An 18426-nucleotide genomic window follows, 5' to 3' on the forward strand; every position below is an offset into this window, starting at 1 on the left:
ACAACACCACGCCCATGCACTACATAAACAAGGAAGGGGGTACCAGATCTCTTCCGTTGTCTCAGGAAGCCCAGAAGATTTGGTAGTGGGCTATTCTTCACGGAATATCGCTGCAGGCAGTACATCTACAAGGAGTCCTAAACGAAAAGGCGGACAGACTCAGCAGGCTATCATCAGTCAGTCACGAATGGGAACTGAACCAAGTGGTTTTGGAAGAAATTTTTCAACAGTGGGGCAAACCCTCTATAGATCTATTTGCCACCCCAACCAACAAGAAATGCCGGTGTTACGCAAGCAGGCTTCACCATCGAGGGTCATTAGGGAATGCGCTTTCGATAGCTTGGTCAAGAGCATTTGTGTACGCTTTCCCCCCATTTCAATGATCCCGAGGCTTATCAGGAAGATCAAAATGGAACCGTGCAAGATGATCTTGATAGCTCTTGCTTGGCTGAGACAGTTCTGGTTCACAGAACTCCATCTTCTGTCACTCGTCCCTCCTCTTCCTTTGCGGACGATTCCGGATCTTCTTACGATGTCCCACGGACAGATTTGGCATCCGGATCCAGATTCATTACACCTGACTGCATGGCTCCTGAGCAGCGAGAATTCATGAACCTTCCCATCTCAGATGAAGTAATAGAGGTTCACTCACAGGCTAGAGCTCCTTCCACAAATAAGACTTACCATTTAAAATGGAAGAGATTTTGCATTTGGTGCCGAAAGGAAAGTATTGACCCTTTCTCTTCTCAGCCTCATCAACTTCTACCTTATCTTTTATCTTTGGCTAAGACAGGGCTGGCTCATTCATCCATAAAAGTTCACTTAGCAGAGATTTCTCGCTACAGACGTTCTGCATCTGGTCCTTCTCTCTGGTCTTCAAGGATAATTAAACAGTTTCTTAAGGGCTTGTTCCGAGTCTATCCCCCGGTGAGGCCTACGCCACCTACTTGGCATCTGAATTTAGTTCTCGCACAGCTCATGAAGAATCCCTTCGAACCGATACATCGGACAGACATGAAATTTATTTCATGGAAATTGGCTCTCCTTCTTGCCCTCACATTAGCGAGACGCATTGGGGAATTGCAGGCTCTCACAATTAATGAACCTTTTCTACAGTTCAAAAGGAATACTGTGATCTTAAGAACTAATCCGAGGTTCATACCTAGAGTGCCTTTGGACTTTCACCTAAATGAACCATTGGTTCTCGAGTCTTTCTTTCCTCACCCTTCCACACCAGCGGAGAGGTCACTTCATTCTCTGGATGTGCAGCGGTGCTTGAAATTTTATTTGGATCACTCCAAGGGATTTCGTAAATCTTCACAATTATTCATTGCTTTTGGTGGTCCTCGCAAGGGCCTTCCACTTTCAAAACAAGGTTTTGCGGGATGGATTTCCAGTGCCATTCAACAGCGGGTAAGCCGCTGAACAGCAGGATTATAGCACACTCCACAAGATCCGTGGCTTCATCTACAGCTTTCTTCGCGGGAGTACACATCAGAGACATTTGCAGGGCTGCGACTTGGAGCAGCGTGCACACCTTTACGAAGCATTACTGCCTGGAATCCTTGACACAGGAAGACACGGCTGTGGGCCAGGCAGTCTGAGGAACCTCTTCCACTAATTGGTGAGGTTTCCCTACTATCCCTCCTTCCTTTTTCTGCACATTTTGTATTTACTGTTGATACAAGTTGTTATTTTAGTAAATAATTTCCTCCTTCTTTCATGTTGATACGGATGCAAACATGTTTTTTTATTCTTGTTACAAAATGTGCTTTATTTCTTACTGCTGGCTACTCTGATACAAGCTAAGGGAATCTATGAAAGTTCCAATACTGGGGCAAGAAAATAAGTTACTTACCTGTAACTTTGGTTCCCCAGTATTGGTAACTTTCATAGATTCCCATGCGCCCACCCTCCTCCCCAGGGAAAGCTCAGCCTTCAGCAGATGTGGTTACTGTTGTACAACGGCAATGAAAATCTGAGGCTCTGAGGTTCCTTCAGGAGGGTTCTATGGGGTGAGGCTCCTCTGATTGGCTGAGGCTTAGTTTGGCTTCTTTTACAAAAAGAGGCGGATATGCTACAAACTGCTATGTTATTTTTGTTACCGAGACTCCCATTCCGACGACGGGGAATGATACAAGCTATGGGAATCTATGAAAGTTACCAATACTGGGGAACCAAAGTTACAGGTAAGTAACTTGTTTTCATGTGTGTGATCCGGTGTACTTTCCTCAGGTTATGGAAACTAGGAAAACAGGTTGTTGATATTTTCTTAATAGGAATGAAAATACATGTATAAGGAAGAAGACTACTACTTTGTATGACTGGTCTACGAGGACGTTTGAGGACTGACGTATGAATACAACAGCACTATTTTACAGTGAGATATACGGAAGACCAGCCCTGATGAAGTCAGAGGTTTATGTACCTAGTGATGAAACACGTGTTAGCTACTGGATTGACCAAAGTGACTACAGAATGTATTGAAATCTAATCTGTTGTGAAGAAGAGGAAATAAAAAGACAAAGAAACACTACTGTACTTATCCACTGACATTTGGACATTAGGTTGCTCAGGGGTCATATTAATGTATTCAAATTGGGGATTTCATCCTCATCAAAGTTGGGGGTGTTGGTAGCCACTCTTTCCCGATGGAGCACAAGAGGATAATTTGAGATTGACATGAGAATACTTTAGGCTTGCACAATCATTAACTTTGCCACAGGAACTGTGTAATTAATTTCTAGACCTGGGTGGTGAACTCCATTTTGTGGACTTTTCTGCACTCTGCGGAGCACCCAAAGTTCTGAAAAACTTCGCTCCGCTGAGTTTTTTCCGTGCTCACCAATGTCAAGGTGGCGAGAGCGGAAATTCCACCTCCTGGCAAGATTTTTCAACACATGCAGTCAGATTTCTCACCGCGGCCATCGCGTATGATCGCGACCGCTCGCGTTGAGAAAGCTGCCACTCTGGTAGAAAATCTACTTGAGCAGCAAGAAAGGAAGCCGCGCTCTCCTGCGCTGCACATGGTGCCATTCGCTCTTATTTTACAATGCGGGACAAACACCCAGCATTGAAAATCATTGCGAATGGCACGTAGCGTGGTGGAGTTTTTTGGTCACTTTGCTAACTCTACCCAGGCCTACTAATTTAATCTAATTTCTGTTAAGGAATTCTGTAGTGAAAGGGGGGTTTCTCTGTGCAGTCAAGGTGATTGCCATGAATGTAATGGATTCAATACCAGCTGCAAATGATGATATTTTAACAAGTTATTTTGTGACCACAGCCCATTTGTTCATCCTTGCCCTTCAGGCACGCACAGATATGTATCACCTTTCCTACTTAAGCATGAAGAACAGACAGGTTGTGACCCAAACATCTCCCACAAATTACCTAGCGATAATGTGTATTGGGCAACAATCAGATGCTGACGTAGACTGTCAGGAATGCATTTAGATCTCTAGTGGGTATCTGGCACTCTTTATCCTAAAAGATGCACATTCACACTAGAAATCCACACATTGCTATTCTTAAAAGCTTCAGTAAATGTTAAAGCCTCTTTTTAGTGCAGAATATATGTGAAAGTGTGCTTCCAGATTTAAACATGGTTATTTACATGAAGGGACAGCAGGTTTAAAGTATACAAATTGACAGTGTACTATGCAACAATAATTTTGGAATCTCTTCTTTGAGGGTCCTGACTGATGGCACTAAATCATGCCCAGATGGAGCATGTGCTTACTTGCTCATATTTTTCCAGTCTGCAATCTGTTCATGAGCAGCTGGATCTCTTCTGTTATTTTGCTGTTCCCAAGGCAATACGGTAGTAGATAGTAGATGAGAAAGTCCATCCTTTGCAGACTGTTAGATGCTATTGCTGGATTGTCTGCAGCACTTCCCTCCTAAAGAGGTTTGTGAACACGCCTTATAGAATGTTTTTCAACCTTATTTTGAGACAAATCAGCCTTGTTACATATTATAAACTATGTAAAGCCTTAGACCATGATGAACCTATTAAAGACAAAAAAAGCAAATCTACTTTATGAGGGTGGCTCAGGGTCAGAAATGGGCAAAACATTCAACACACTAGTAAGTTGTGGATTTTCCTTTACTTTTGGCTCTTAGGCATTCATTTCTCCATTCCCTTCATCAGAAGAACTGGACCTAGATCAACAGAGAAATCCAGTAGCATTGCCTCCATTATCATAGGTGACCCAACCTCAAAAGTCCTATCTCTGGTTAAACGAGGTCCTGTAAAACAACTTGTGATAGCCCAAATTAATAATCAGAACTATTTGATAGTAAGTTTGATTCACCTTTAGGAAAATTAATTGAATCCATTCACTACCACAATGTGTTTGAGAAACTTTCTTTGAATGTGATTTCACCGATGAACAACACACTAAATCTGCCTCAGCCCGTACAAGAGTTGGCTCACTAGTTAAAATAAGAATTAAAAAGAATTCTCCCTTGACCGCGTTTATACAAATATCTTCCTCTTTAAAATATTCCAATAGTGCCCCATTCTCTGCGTTCAACACACTAGGCATTACAAAGTAGCAGTATTTGATTGTCAATGGGATGCACTCAGGAAACTTTTCCCTGATGCCCCCATATCAGGAGAACTACAGAATAAATAGAGCAAGCGATTGGACGTGGCTGGTCACAGCGGTGAGTTGCAGCGAAGACCAGGCCTGGCTTCTGAATCTCCTAGTGCCCTCAAACCCCGTGCAGAGGTAATATCAAAGTGCACAGTGCCATTGAAACTTTAGAAGCGTTTGTAGACAAAATAAAAAGTTATCTTTTAAATCACAGGTAGGTGGGTGCCACTGCTCATAGAGCTGGCCACAGAAAAACACTGGACTAGGATTCCGAGCTTTTAGCTTCCAGAGTCCAGTAAACTCCTGCCACAGAATTCACACAGAAGTGATGTCAAAGAGCAGTCACAACTTTAGCAGCATACCATGTCAGCTCCTTCCTCTGTCTATACCTCTCACAGCTGCCTTTGAGCTAGGTGCTTGCGTCTTCGTCAATTCTCTCTTTCTGTGTTGTGCCTTAAGTCTGAGTGCAGAGCTCCCAAAGCCTGACTGTGCACTCTATGATGCACTCTCTCACTCAATTACAGGCTTTTTCTCTAATAGTCCTTGTTTCATATTTATAGAGCAAGAACTACTGTTGGTGTGACACATTCGCACTTTCTCAGTATGGGTTGCCCCTTTCATAGGGTTATGGGTTTTTCATTAATCATTTGGCTTGGTTATATATGGTTAGTAATTAGGGTTTGTGACACTTGATGCGAAAATAAAATGTGTTTGATCCATTTTCTGATTTGCCACAGTTTGTTAAAGTAAATCAGAAGGTCCATCAACCCTCAGCTTAATCTTTTTATTTTTTTATTTTATTTTTCTACTCTTGTGTGTAACCAGCCACTTAGTCACAGGCTGGGACGTTTTTCTTAAAGCTGTTGATACAGAGCCATACACTGCCATTATATCGCGTGCCACAAGATGCATAAGTAATTACGGGCTCATTGTACAACTGATTTTGCAGTGGAAAAGCTTACAATTTCGGAATAGATACCAACATCCGACTTGAGGAAGTTACCAAGGCACAGTGTGGCAGGTGTCCCTGTGGGCTGGTTTCTTCAGTGTGAGTGGTTGTAGATGGGCTTGGGGTAGTAAGGGGGATTACCTCTAGCACCTTCCCTGTGCTTTTAAGTCGATGAGGCCGCTTTGAAATAAAATTCATACGGATGGAAGTCTGCTGCCCCACGCCGGCCTCCATTCCAGTATTGGATGGCATTTTCATGGGGTTCGCAAAGTGCACTCTCCCTCATAAATATTAAGACAGGAGGCTTTGTACCTCAAACATATGTGCGTTTTGCAATGGGGCTCATTGGTGCGTCAGTTGGGTACAAAAATGAATTCCAGATCATAAACCACTGACTGGTTCATGGCCTGACCTTAATACATCGAGCCCACGTCCTTACGAGTTGCGCTGGTGTGAAACCCCATGAGTTCATATTTCTTTTACAATTCAGTGTGGACTGGGAACTAATTATCGCACGAGTAAGCACACACATTCAGTGGGTGGAATGATGGTCCACCTGAATCATCTAAACAGACAGCAAAGCAATGAAATGTGGTTGATTGGGAAAGAATGGTCATTTTACAAGTGTCCATTGGGAGAATGTACAATTATTTAGGAAATTTTTACTTTAAATGTATTATCGCTATCCATTTTAATTGAACTTCCTGGATTTAGACGTTGATCTCCTTGTATATTATATTGTATGGCACCATCTGACTATATTCAGCATGACCCTCAATTAATATAATCCTATGTTTTGTAAAGGAGAAACAAGAAGGAAAGACCCCAATCACTAAAGTTGAAGAGGAATTGCCAATTTCGCAAAGAGACAAACGATTGGCAGAGAAGGTGTCAACATACAATGTAAGTATGAAATGCAAATTTGCACGGCCCATATTCTGTGGAATAAATTCCTGAAGGAACTCAAATGAAGTAATAACCTACTGTCCTCTTCGGAACTGATTCAGAAACTGTTGATGACAGGGCTCTTCACCATATGATTCTCTTTAGTTTTGAATGTACTTGGATCACTACTGGGACATTAGCGCTGGTTTACCTTGTTAGAACTGTCCCGCTTAAGAAATTCAAATCAAATCAAATCTTCATTTTACTGACTCGTGGCGCTTGTTTTGATGCCAGAGTTTGAAGTATTTGTGTACTTCACTGTCCGTTTTACACCTGGAAGCAAATAATGTGCATGCACTAGATACATGTGGTTTCCAGATGCAGGTCCTACTCAACTTTATTACTATTGGATAATGATGAATGTGAGTGGGAGAACAGCGAGCGAGAATTGCTGATACAGAAGAAATATCCAGTGCATGCAGACTGGTGTGGAAATTAATCACTCAGATAAGCGAAAATAAATGTTGTGCACCAACACATAATAGTATGTTGGTGTTCTATTATAAATCAGAGTTTAAAAAAAAGCCAACCCTTCATGTATATTTTTAGAACTGCCTATAGCATTATGGGAAATACTCCTTGGGAAAACAGAGATCTAAGCATCATTTGCCTTCTCTTTCTGCCAAGGAAAAAAAAAATATCAATTTATATATCTCCTCTCAGTGGTTAGGATTCCCAGGTATAGCGATTCCTCTGATTTTTGGTCACTGATAACTTTGCCCCCGTTTGACGAATCCCCACAAAATATTCCAGACCTATTGCTTTTTAGGTCAAAGCCTACCAGACAGCGCAGCTCTTTAACTGTTAACAACATTATTGGAACATTCTGAAAGCTTCCCTGGAAATGCATTCTTGCCATTGCTTAGCATTGACGTTGTGGTTTGTAACTCAAATTTGCTTGTTTTCTATTTGCTGGTTAGATTTGCTTTAGGCTGTCCAGCTTGAGTTTGTCACTTCCATGGCCCATACCATTTTCACTGTATCCTTCTTAGTGCTCCCTTTCTGTAAACCGGCCCTCCATCTTGCTCTTATTGGGTCACATTGGCTGTGCATTCAAAGACAAAGGTCTAATGTCAGACTGCGTCTTCCAGAGAGCTTGGTGTTTACTTGTCTACCTCAGTCTTGAGGTGAGGATTTTTGTGGCGATCATGCTTACTACTCGGGGTTTGCTAGAAATGAAGCACATTTTCATTTTTTGTTAATTCTGAAGTGTGATGGAAGCAAATATTTTAATACGATCAAAGCAAATCAATGCACTAGGTGATGACATTTCCAGACATTATCGTTTGTTTTTCTGTATACCTTTATCAGTAAAACTGTATCTCTTTGCAAATGTAATGGTTATTTCAGTAAAGGATGTGTTGTCTATAATGGCAGTGCACTACCACACCTTGTAAACTCCACTTACCCCACCCCACACCAATCCATGCCACTGCACTCTACTCTGCACCACTCCACTCCACTCTACTTCATTCTACGCCTCTCCACTCTGAAACAATCTACTCAATGCCATTGCACTCTACCCCACTCTATTCCACTCTGCGCCATTCCACTCTATCACTCCACGCCACTGAAATTTACCCAGCACCACTCCACGGCACTTCACTCTATACCACTTTACTCAAAAAACAATACACTCTACGCCACTGCTCTCTCCACCACTATACTCTACAAACTCTAAGCCACTGCATTCTACACAACTGCACTCCATGCCACTCTGCTCTACACAATTGCAATCTCCGCCACTGAACACTGCACCACTCTACTCTGCTCCACTGCTCTTTACTTTGCACCAATCTACGCCACTGCACTCTGATACCCTACTCTATAACACTCTACTCTCTTCCACTGAACTCTACACCCCTTTACTCTGAGCAACTGCGCTCTACTTTGCTCCATTCTATTCTACGCCATTCTACTGCACTCTATGCCAATGCACTCTACACCGCTACACTCTAATCGACTGTGCATTACTGCACTCTGTGCTACTTCACTCTACACACCCTATACTTTGTGCCAATGCTCTCTTCTCTACTATGCACCACTTCACTCTTCGCCACTGTGGTCTACACCACTCCAGTCTAGGTCACTCCACTTCACTCTACTGTGCACCACTCCACTCTACTATGAACTACTCTAAACTACACCATTGCATTCTACAACACCGCACTGAACGCTGCTGAATTCTATGCCGTTGCACTCTGCGTCACTGTACTCTGCAACATTACACTCTATACCAGTCCACTCTGTCACGGTTGCAGCTCCTCGGGGTCGGATAGATGCTCTAATGGGGTCCACCTCCAGACGTCCCTGCACTCTGATGTACATAGAACTACAGAGCGCTAAGTCAGGCGAGGGAAAAGGTAGGGGTTAAAACCCCTGGGAATCAGGCCCTGAAACAAGAAAAGGACACGTATTAGAACACTCCCTTTCCTACGCTGAATTCTAATACGGTAGAGAGATTCAGAACCGTACCTGATAGCTTTCAGGAGGTGACCCCTTCCCGTCTCTGGTTCCTTCTCTAGTCTCTGGAGATTCGGGTCAATGACCACGAAGAGAAACGGGAACTAATGATTCCTTAGTTCTGATTAAACAAATGAAAACTCCTTCCCCCTGGGGAATCACCAACCTGGTGAATAATGAATGTATTCCATGAATGAAAGCAAAAGGAATCAGGAACCTAATGTCTGCTTTAAGGTGAAACGAAACGAAAAACCCAAGATGTCATAAGAGTTCCAAGAGGGTACAAATCCAGCGTCTCTTGACTCTAGAATGAGAAGAACCCCAGTGCCAAAAACACACACTCAGCCGAGTGCATGAAAAGTAAGTAATATTCACGAGAACGCAGAGGGTGCAATCCTGCATCTCCCGCGCCTCATCAATTCACAAGGGTGACAGCACCAGCCGGTACTGCCGAAGACAAATAAGGCTTCACTGTGGGGGCGCGGAGGGAGCAATCCGGCGTCTCCAGCAACCCACCAAAATGGAGCACAAGGATGTGAGGACGCGGAGGGGGCAATCCTGCGTCTCTCGCGCCCCACAAAATCAAGTCTCAACGTGGGGGCGTCTCCCACGCAACCCACGCAACCAACGGAAACTAGAGTACAAGCAAACAGGCGAGAACGCGGAGGGGGCAATCATGCGTCTCTCGCGCCTCGCACTAACTCACAAGGATGACAGCACCAGCCGGTACTGTCTGACCAAAAGAACCGGTGAGGACGCGGAGGGGGCAATCCGTCGTCTCCAGCGCCTCACCCGAACCACAAGCAGTGATGGCAGCCTAGCCGGTACCTGCCAAAGAGGAAACAAAGGCTCAGCCGAACCAACTCGCACTTCTTACTCCACAACCACGGAGCAAGCGATAAGGGAACAAAAGAACAGGAACTCCGCAAACTCCGCAAGAATCCGCGGGGACAGGGCGTCCGCAACAACTGCCTCCCGAATGACAAATCACGTGCACCAGTTGCCGGCTCCCATGGTTCTTTATGCTTTCCGTGGTCCGTCCCACTACCCTAGGCATTCTGGGAGACGTAGTTCCTTCCTGTCAGGCAGGCACATCCGTCAGATCCTGACACACACTATTCTATGCCACTCCACTTTGTGCTACTGCACACTGCACCACTGTACTCAATGCCACTGCACTCTGTCACTGCATTCAATGCTACTCTGTTCTGCAGCACTGCACAACTACTTTCTGCAGTACTCAACTCAACTATACGCCACTGTACTCTGAGACTCTACACTGCCAGACTGCATTCTCTACCACTGAACTCTGCTACTCTACACCACTGCACTCTACTCAACTCTACCCTCCTGCACTCTATGCCACTTTACTCTGCATCACTTCACTCTATGCCACTACACTCTAATCTGCTCTGCACCACTACACTCTACGCTACTCTACACCTCTGCACTCTATCCTGTACAGTCCACTCTGCTCCTCTTCACTCTATGCCTTTCTACTCCACCCTGTTCCTCCTACTCTACGCCATTGCACTCTACGCCACTGCAGTCTTCGCAGCACCCCTACACTCTACGCAGCACCCCTCCACTCTACGCCACTCTGTTCTACGCCACTCTACTCTAAGTTATTGCACTCTACCCCAGTCTACTCTGCACCACTGTGCTTTATGCCACTTCACTCTAGGCCACTCTCCTCCACTCTACGATAATGCACTCCACAATGCTCCACTCTGTTATGCTCTACTCCATTAAACTCTCCTCCACTCCAGACTATGCCACTCTACGACACTACTCCACTCTACGACGCTCTATTCCACTCCCTCTGCGCCACTCTACTCAACTCTATTAGACGACACACTACTCTCCTTTCCTCTCCACTCTACAGCACTCCACTCCATTCTATGACTACTCTCTACTCCACTCTATGCCTTTCCTTTCTACAACACTGTACTCCACTCTGTCCTTCCACTCTGTGACACTACTCCACTCTTTGCCACTCCAATCTAAGACAATCTGCTCCGCTCTATCTACTCTACAACACTTTACGCAACACCCCCTATGCCACTCCATTCTGCTCTCCAATATTCCACGACACTCTATGCCACTCTACTCCCTATTCAGTGAGTGTTTGGAGTAGCAGAACGATTTTATGAAGGAGAGAGAGATGAACGTTGGTTTCCTTCGCACTCATGCTAGCTTGCTGCTCTTCTCGATTCTCTTGGTGCATGAGAATCTGGCTATCTTCTGTGTTTAGCTGGAATCATACACTTTCTATTACGAAAGGAACCCCACACTACAAGGGAACTGGATGCCACTAAACAATAAATGGGAAAATATTTCCCTTGGGAACAATATGCAAGTCAGCGTATATCATTGCAGAATCCGCTACACATCGGGAAACTGCATGATAAATTGATATAATCAGTGATCCCTGCTGATAGTAACAGCAGACGTGCAGCTGCTCAATAGACACATTGATTTGTCTTAATTATTCTACCTTGTGTTGTGCTGTTTTTGTTTTTGAGAAAAACTGTGATTTATGTTTGTGCAAAATTGTTTATATTCATTTGGAATGGACTATATGTTTTTTACCTGTTTAATGTAACCTTAACACCTTTACCGCGGCGAACATTCCGCCGCGGTGCGGGCGATCGACGGAGTGGGTGGGGCTGCGTCGCCCATCGGTCGTGCGCAGCACCCAGTAGGTAGCACGGAAGGGGTTAATGTTGAATATAGAGAGGAAAACAATTGATCATAATTTTTATATGATAGAGACTTGTACTATTAAGATCCTCTGGATTTTTCACAATCTGGTGTGGTACTCGTTCATGACAAATGCGTTATTTTGGGTGCCAGTTAAAAGGCTGTGTAGCTTGAGACATAAGAGTGCCCAAGTTGGCTTGTATATTATTCCCAAGGGGAAATTTGTGTAAGTAGCTCGAATTGTACCCACTGAAATTCTAGTACTGAAGTCAACTTATGCAAATAGATATGTCAAGGTAGTGTGGAGAGGGGAGACCTTTTTACGGTGACGAGCCAGACGATCTGATACATATTTATTTACTCCGTGTATGAGGAAAGAAACAAGCCAATTCATTCATAAGCTCTCCCCGAGATTCGCTAACTATTCTTTAAGCCTGCAGGATAGTGTGGTAAACTATGTTGTCGACAGCTGAGCTATCAAGGTTGTTTGCTAGCCATGATCAAGGGTGATTAGGTGGACTTCTTAAGTTTTTGCCCACACTGATTGATCTTGAAAGCATCTGATTCCAAATTAGTGATTGTTCATGTTTAGTTTCTGCTACACATACACTTGCAGTTGTCATGTGACTTAACCATCGAAAACTTTGCTTGTAAGAGGAATGTGTGACATTGTCTGCAATACACTTTTTACGAAGGAGGGTTTTGATTGTGTGCACCTAAACGTCGGAGAGAGAGAAGTGTTTAATATGTGTGTGTCTTCAGTTACCAGGTAAACGAGAATTATCTTCAAGAAAGTACCTTGAGTTGGTGTGACTGGGATGTTAAAGAGTTTGTTTGTTTTTTGTCCAGGCAAGTAATTTGAAAGCTTTAAAGTAAGAAAAAGAAGGTGGAAGACACGGTGGTAGCGTAGATAGTTTAAGCAGTTAATGAGATGACTGCTGTATTATTAGTGATCGCTGCACTTACATTCGAGATCTCTGCATTAAAGAAGTGTACCAGGACTTTCAAATGTTTCTAGGTGGTGGGTTTTTCAGCACTTCCGAATTTGAATCTGCTCGAAGATGTTAACGATTGTTTCTCAAGTGTAAGGCTTTATTGAAGCCTTTGTAAAAGTGGGTCCATTTGCACACCTTTCTACCTTGTGTCATCCCCTCCTGTGAATACTGTAAATGAGTTTCTGTTCCTGACAATGAGGTATGCCATTTGTGGTCTTAATTCCATCATTTTGTTTTCATTTCAGACCGGTCATTGGTTAATAGATTTGATCCTACACCTTAAAAAAAAAAGAGTAGATGAGGTGCTAACTTGTCCAGAATTCTCCTTTAGAAAGTGTGTTGACATCGCCTTCACTTGTGTTGTTTAAAGACATAATTGGGAACTACTTTGTTTCTGGTCTTGTCAAAGGTGGTTAATACCCGAGATTGGTTAGAATGGTGATTGAAGAGTGGGCTGACCAAGATTGCATCATCCTAAGTGTGTGGCATCTACATTCAATTATGAAGTGCTCTGTTGAATGTTTGTTGCCAGAGCATGTGTTAATGAGATGTAGTTTAAGGAGAGTGTTAGGTTTTAATTAGGTGTCGGGTAAGGCAGGGAAAGGGTTGACAGTGAATAAGAACTGTTCCGGTTTTATTCCCTGAAGAGAGGTAGGTCCAGAATCGTATCTTTAATCTTGAACAAGATATAGAAAGTATCTTCAAATGAACTCCAGTTCCTGTTGTTGGCATTGATCATGATAGCGCCATTAAAATAGATTTTGATTTTAGTGAGAGGAGGAGTTTCCTATAGCATGCAGTTTACAGCCCCCATGGAGCTCCAGATTTTTGGAATGGTGAATTTATTTCCGAATGTGACTGTACCAGTGTAACTTTCTACTTTGACTTCTCCAGGTCTCAGAACAAATGCATCTTAACTTCTCATCAGTGGTAGATATTGATGCTTTGGATTGTATACATTTGAGTTGTAAATGGCTGTTGGAAATGGGGGTTGCCCAAGTCTCCAAGGGGGTAGCATGGCATCAAGCGGGCAGGCCAAACTTCGAGGACATGTGAAGCATTCCCGCAGCACCCACAGACGACACACCAATCACACCACAAAAGAGTCACGACACCACCTTTGGTTGGAAAAAGATTAAGTTTAGTTATGTCTCCAACCTGCAAGGTAAAAGGAATAGAATAGTGGTTGTCACAACAAGGCGCCAACTGGCACCAGAGCCAAGTACTTCAGAGGGGATTATTTACATGGGATAAAAAGGGTTGAGTCCAAAGTCCATGCTGAAAGGGAAAAGGTTAGTTAAATGAACATTAGCCCTGGAGCCAATCTGGCGGGGCCAACTCGGGCTCTCATCCTTAGGGGGTTGGCTGAAATTGCAAAATCCAACATTATGCATAACCACACCTCATGCGTTATAACGCCAATCCCCACCCCTGTAAGGGAATAACAACAGGTTATCACAGTACACAATATACAGGAACACCTGGAATAAATCCGCGAGGCTTGCTCATTAACATGGGGCATACCCCGACAATTCCTGACGCAGGACTGGATATGCCAGTAAGGATCTAGGCAGAGATAAAATTACTTATGCCAGAATAACACTTTTCCGTCAGCAGGAATAAGCAGTTCATTGAATGCGGACATAACATTTGAACCAGGCCTGTACCACATTTTCCGTGGGCACCATCCGGCCCCTACATCATGTGTAAAACCAGGGGGGCATAGGCATCCCCACCCTGCACTAGGATTACTTCCAGGCCTCTTATGGACTCCCTAGGGCACCCCACACTGGCGTAAAGGGCAAGATCCACAGTACCTAATAATAATAATATAATAATAAAAGAGCTTATAAAGCGCCCAGTAACGCCATCTCGGCGTGTCCCCGCGCTAAGAGCTCCTAACGATCACCAATATGAGCCTTTGTCCCTACTCAGTGTAAAGTTGTGTTTTTAGCTTTGCCCTGAACATCGCTTCACTGCTCTCCAGTCTCAGAGCAGGAGGGAGTTTGTTCCAATGTTGAGCTGCTTGGAAAGCAAAAGATCGTCCACCCATTCTGGCCTTCCTTATCCTAGGAATTGTCAGCAGCCCGGTACCCACCGACCGGAGGGTCCTTGTTGGTTCGTAGCGGCTGACTAAGTCCCTAAGGTAGGCGGGCGACCTGCCCCAGACAATTCGGTGACAGAAGAGGAGGCATTTGAACAGCACGCGTTTCTTCACAGGCAGCCAGTGAAGCGCATCCAGAGCCTTCTGAGAATTTGCTCTCCTGGGTCTTCTTAGCACCAGTCTAGCGGCGGAGTTCTGGATAACTTGCAGGCGACCAAGGCAGCCCTCGTTGGACCCTAGGAACAAGATGTTTCCATAGTCCATCCTAACATGCGTGTAACGTCAACATACACTAGTAACAGGTCATAACCATTAATGGGCAGGGATAACCAAGCATTTCCTCTCACCCGGTTACGGTGCAGGAATGAACAGTTCAGTAGGGCCACCATATGCCTTTCACCCCAAAAGGGGGAAAAGGTTCCTGAGTGAGCATCAACATTTCATTTGGTAAAAGTACCTTTCCTCAATCCCCTTGTGAGAGAGCTAAACGCTAACCATTTCATGAGGCTCTAATTAATGAGCACTAACATTTCATTACCCATGAATACGCAGGGCATCAAACACAGGTGAAGCATACAAACTCTGGGTCAAGGGGCCAATCAATCAGCCCAAAACATTGCTACCTGGAGGACCCGCCTAGGGGCAAGTAAGAACACTCCGTCCCCTCAACATGGGGTTAAAGGTAAAAATGGATTCAGGCCCCAGTTCCAGGTCACACCGGGCCAACAAGGCTCCACCACAGTCTTTTCGGTGTATGAAGGACCAGTCAGGGGAGACCCGCGCTACTCTGGCGCTCCCCAATAGGCAGCCGGGCTGGTCATCACGGAGGGCCAGGCACCGACAGCGTGCCTCGGGCCCCCTCTCCTCCACAGAACTCTTTCTGGCCTCAGCGGCTGCAGGGACACTTACCCTGCACCAACAGCGTCCCTCGGCCTTCACTTGACGGCAGCCTCCGTGAGGCTTGCCGGCTCCTCCGGCTGCACTCGCTCTTCCGGGATCTCGGAGGCGGAGGCAGGGCGGGCACCGAACCCGTGCCCCGAGGTCCCCGCCCTCTTCTCACGAAAGCCGGGCCCCTTCTTCCTCACGGGGGCCCGGGATACCAAGGCAGCCCTCGCCGGAGCTTCTCCCGGCCTCTCCCGGCTAACAGCCAATCCCTGCGCGGCCTTCCAAGGTCACGGCCGCGCAGGCCAATCAGTGCACGGCGGGGGCGGGCCGATGACGCGGCCGAGCCCCCGTCATGTGATGGGGGAACCTGACGGCCTCAGGGCCTAACGCAGCCCTTCCTTCACTTCGGCGGCCCTCTCCTGGTACCGGGGGCCGCCGCGACGATAACCACCCCAGTGGGGGGGTCCCCACAACAGCGCCGGGCCGCGGCGGTGATTTCCAGCAGCAACAAGGGGTAGGCTCCCTTTTTAATTAATTATTTATATCGGCCAAAGCGCGCCTCCACAACAGCGCTATTCACAGGCTGCCAGTCTCCTCAGAAAACAGCGAAAACGGCGCTATTCACAGCGCACTGCTCCTCCCTCTGCCCACAACCTCAGCTCCTTCCTCAGACTACGCAGAGGGGGCAGGAATCTAGCACTTCCTCAGCGTTTCGCAGTTATAGCGCTTGTCAGATAGGCTTTACAGCACTAGGGGGCCACAACAGTCCCAGGGCCCAGCGCTTTCACAGGGCCTCACAGCATCTCAGCCAGCAGCATTTCTTTTGGGGGCACGATCTTCCCCATGGTGCTTCAAAGGGGCAGACAGTCCCACAGCAGTTCCTCAGGGGCACACTCCTCACCTCCTGGGCGCTTCTTCACACAGCGCTGGCGTGATACCCGGTCAAACAGCGTCAGTGACCTGGATAGGGGCCCTCCCTTGTCAGGGGCCCATGGGGACAGCAGGGGGGGGGTTCTAGGGGTGCAGGGCCCAGCTCACAGGCCCATGTGGCGGTAGCACCTCACAGCAGGTCCCCTCTCTTCCTTGTCCCAGCGCTGACTGACTCTCTGGTGACACTTCACCCTATTTATACCCTCCTCCCAGGCAGTGCCAGGACCTTCTAGAATGTTGGCACATCTAGCCTAAACTGGTTCTAGGGGAGGGGGTGAGCACCCTGGGTGCCAGGCTTTCCCTCCAAAAGCTAGGGGTAGCTGGGTAATATTATCTAGTCCGCTGACCTATGTCAGTCCAGTGGCAAAACCCAGGGCCATGGCATCCATTTTAAAAACAATACATTTCAGTCAGGTGCAGTTTTAAAATGGGGGATTTTACAAGTGCTCACATTATTTCAGGTAATTACATTTTCAACAAGGTGTCTCACACCACTCATGGCCTATACAGGTTTAATCCCATGGGGGAGACAATCTAGATAAGGGGGTCAAAAGCGAAAAATTTTGGGGGAAAAGGCCAAGTCCAACAATGGCGATTTCATTTGTGGTTCTCTAATGGAACCAGGGAGGGTGGTTGGATTATGGTGAGAGGGACTTTTAATAAATTCTTTGTTTTGGCTTTCAAATGCTTAATTTCAAAAGGCACCATTGCTTCATTGGTAGGGCCACTTGTGAATCCTTATTTCCATTGCAGAGGGGCATAATACATTCTGATTTATATTAACTGCAATAATGCTGCTAGAGAAAACTGAAGAGTGTTTTTTTCTTTTAGGATACAAAAAGATCAGAATCTCTGATGGATATTCATAATAAGAAGTTAAAGCAGAAAGCGAAGGAAGAAAAAAATAAGCCTCAACAGAGAAGGCCGTTTGATCGTGACCAAGATCTCCAAGTGAATAAGTTTGATGACGCTCAGAAGAAAGCTCTAGTGAGAAAATCCAGGGAGTTAAACACCAGGTTTTCACATGGGAAAAGTAACATGTTTTTATAGGGCTACTGCAAGACAGCTGGTGGTGTGGAGGGTTATTTTTATACATTTAAGAAGTATCAATATATGTTACCAAACTGATTTTTTTATGAAACAAAATATTTATTTGTTAAAATGGGGGAGGGCAGACACTAGTGTTGGTGAGTTTGTTAGCTTGTCCTATTCCAACCAAAATCTTGGAGGAATGTTTGATGTTTTTTTAAAGAATTATAGTCCCAAATGACCAATGTTTTCTGATCTTTTGTTTTGTCATGTCCTATGTAAATACAACACAGAACATAAATCTTACTTGTAAGAATAAATTTGGTTTTTATTTGTAATCGGCATCAATGATTTTAGCTTTGGCTTTTATCACCACAATAAACTGAATGTGTCTGCTTTTACTGTTTTTTGTAACTATATATTACTGGTTTGCCTGCCTGGACAAAGTTGGTAGGGCTGGGGGTTGGTGAATTGGGGACAGGGGTCAGTAATATAGTCACCTACATCATGTCCAGTGTGAGATCTGCAGCCTGTTCCCGCTTATTAGCAACAACACTTGAGATGATGAAATTGAGAGTCATGACTCGTGTGTGGAACATGCATACCTGCAAGCCATTTTAGCAAATCCAATATGAAGGATAGTGGTACTGGTTACAAAAAACTGGTAGATTCTGAAGACGTCAAATAGTGGATGGGGCAACTTGGCAGTACCTAAGGGACATGTCCGGGATCTTCTCTGATTTGAATGAACATTAATCACTTGTTGGCAATCCCACTGGCTTGAGGAATTGTTAGTCAAATGCCAGTATTAGCTGTAAATGA

At 45.1% G+C, this 18426-nt stretch overlaps 1 protein-coding gene across 1 annotated transcript in view; it reads left to right on the top strand.

Moving 5' to 3' along the window:
* The window catches only part of GPALPP1 (GPALPP motifs containing 1), a 157381-nt gene extending 139379 nt beyond the window's left edge, over nucleotides 1–18002 (top strand). The window contains exons 7-8 of the mRNA XM_078657308.1: nucleotides 6355–6453; nucleotides 17407–18002. Coding sequence (XP_078513434.1) covers nucleotides 6355–6453; nucleotides 17407–17625 — 318 coding nt within the window. The 3' untranslated portion in view covers nucleotides 17626–18002. The remainder of the gene's footprint in view (nucleotides 1–6354; nucleotides 6454–17406) is intronic.
* The last annotated feature ends 424 nt before the right edge of the window (nucleotides 18003–18426 follow it).

Source organism: Lissotriton helveticus, chromosome 8 (assembly GCF_964261635.1).
Source record: "Lissotriton helveticus chromosome 8, aLisHel1.1, whole genome shotgun sequence".
In the NCBI taxonomy this organism is placed as follows: Eukaryota; Metazoa; Chordata; class Amphibia; order Caudata; family Salamandridae; genus Lissotriton; species Lissotriton helveticus.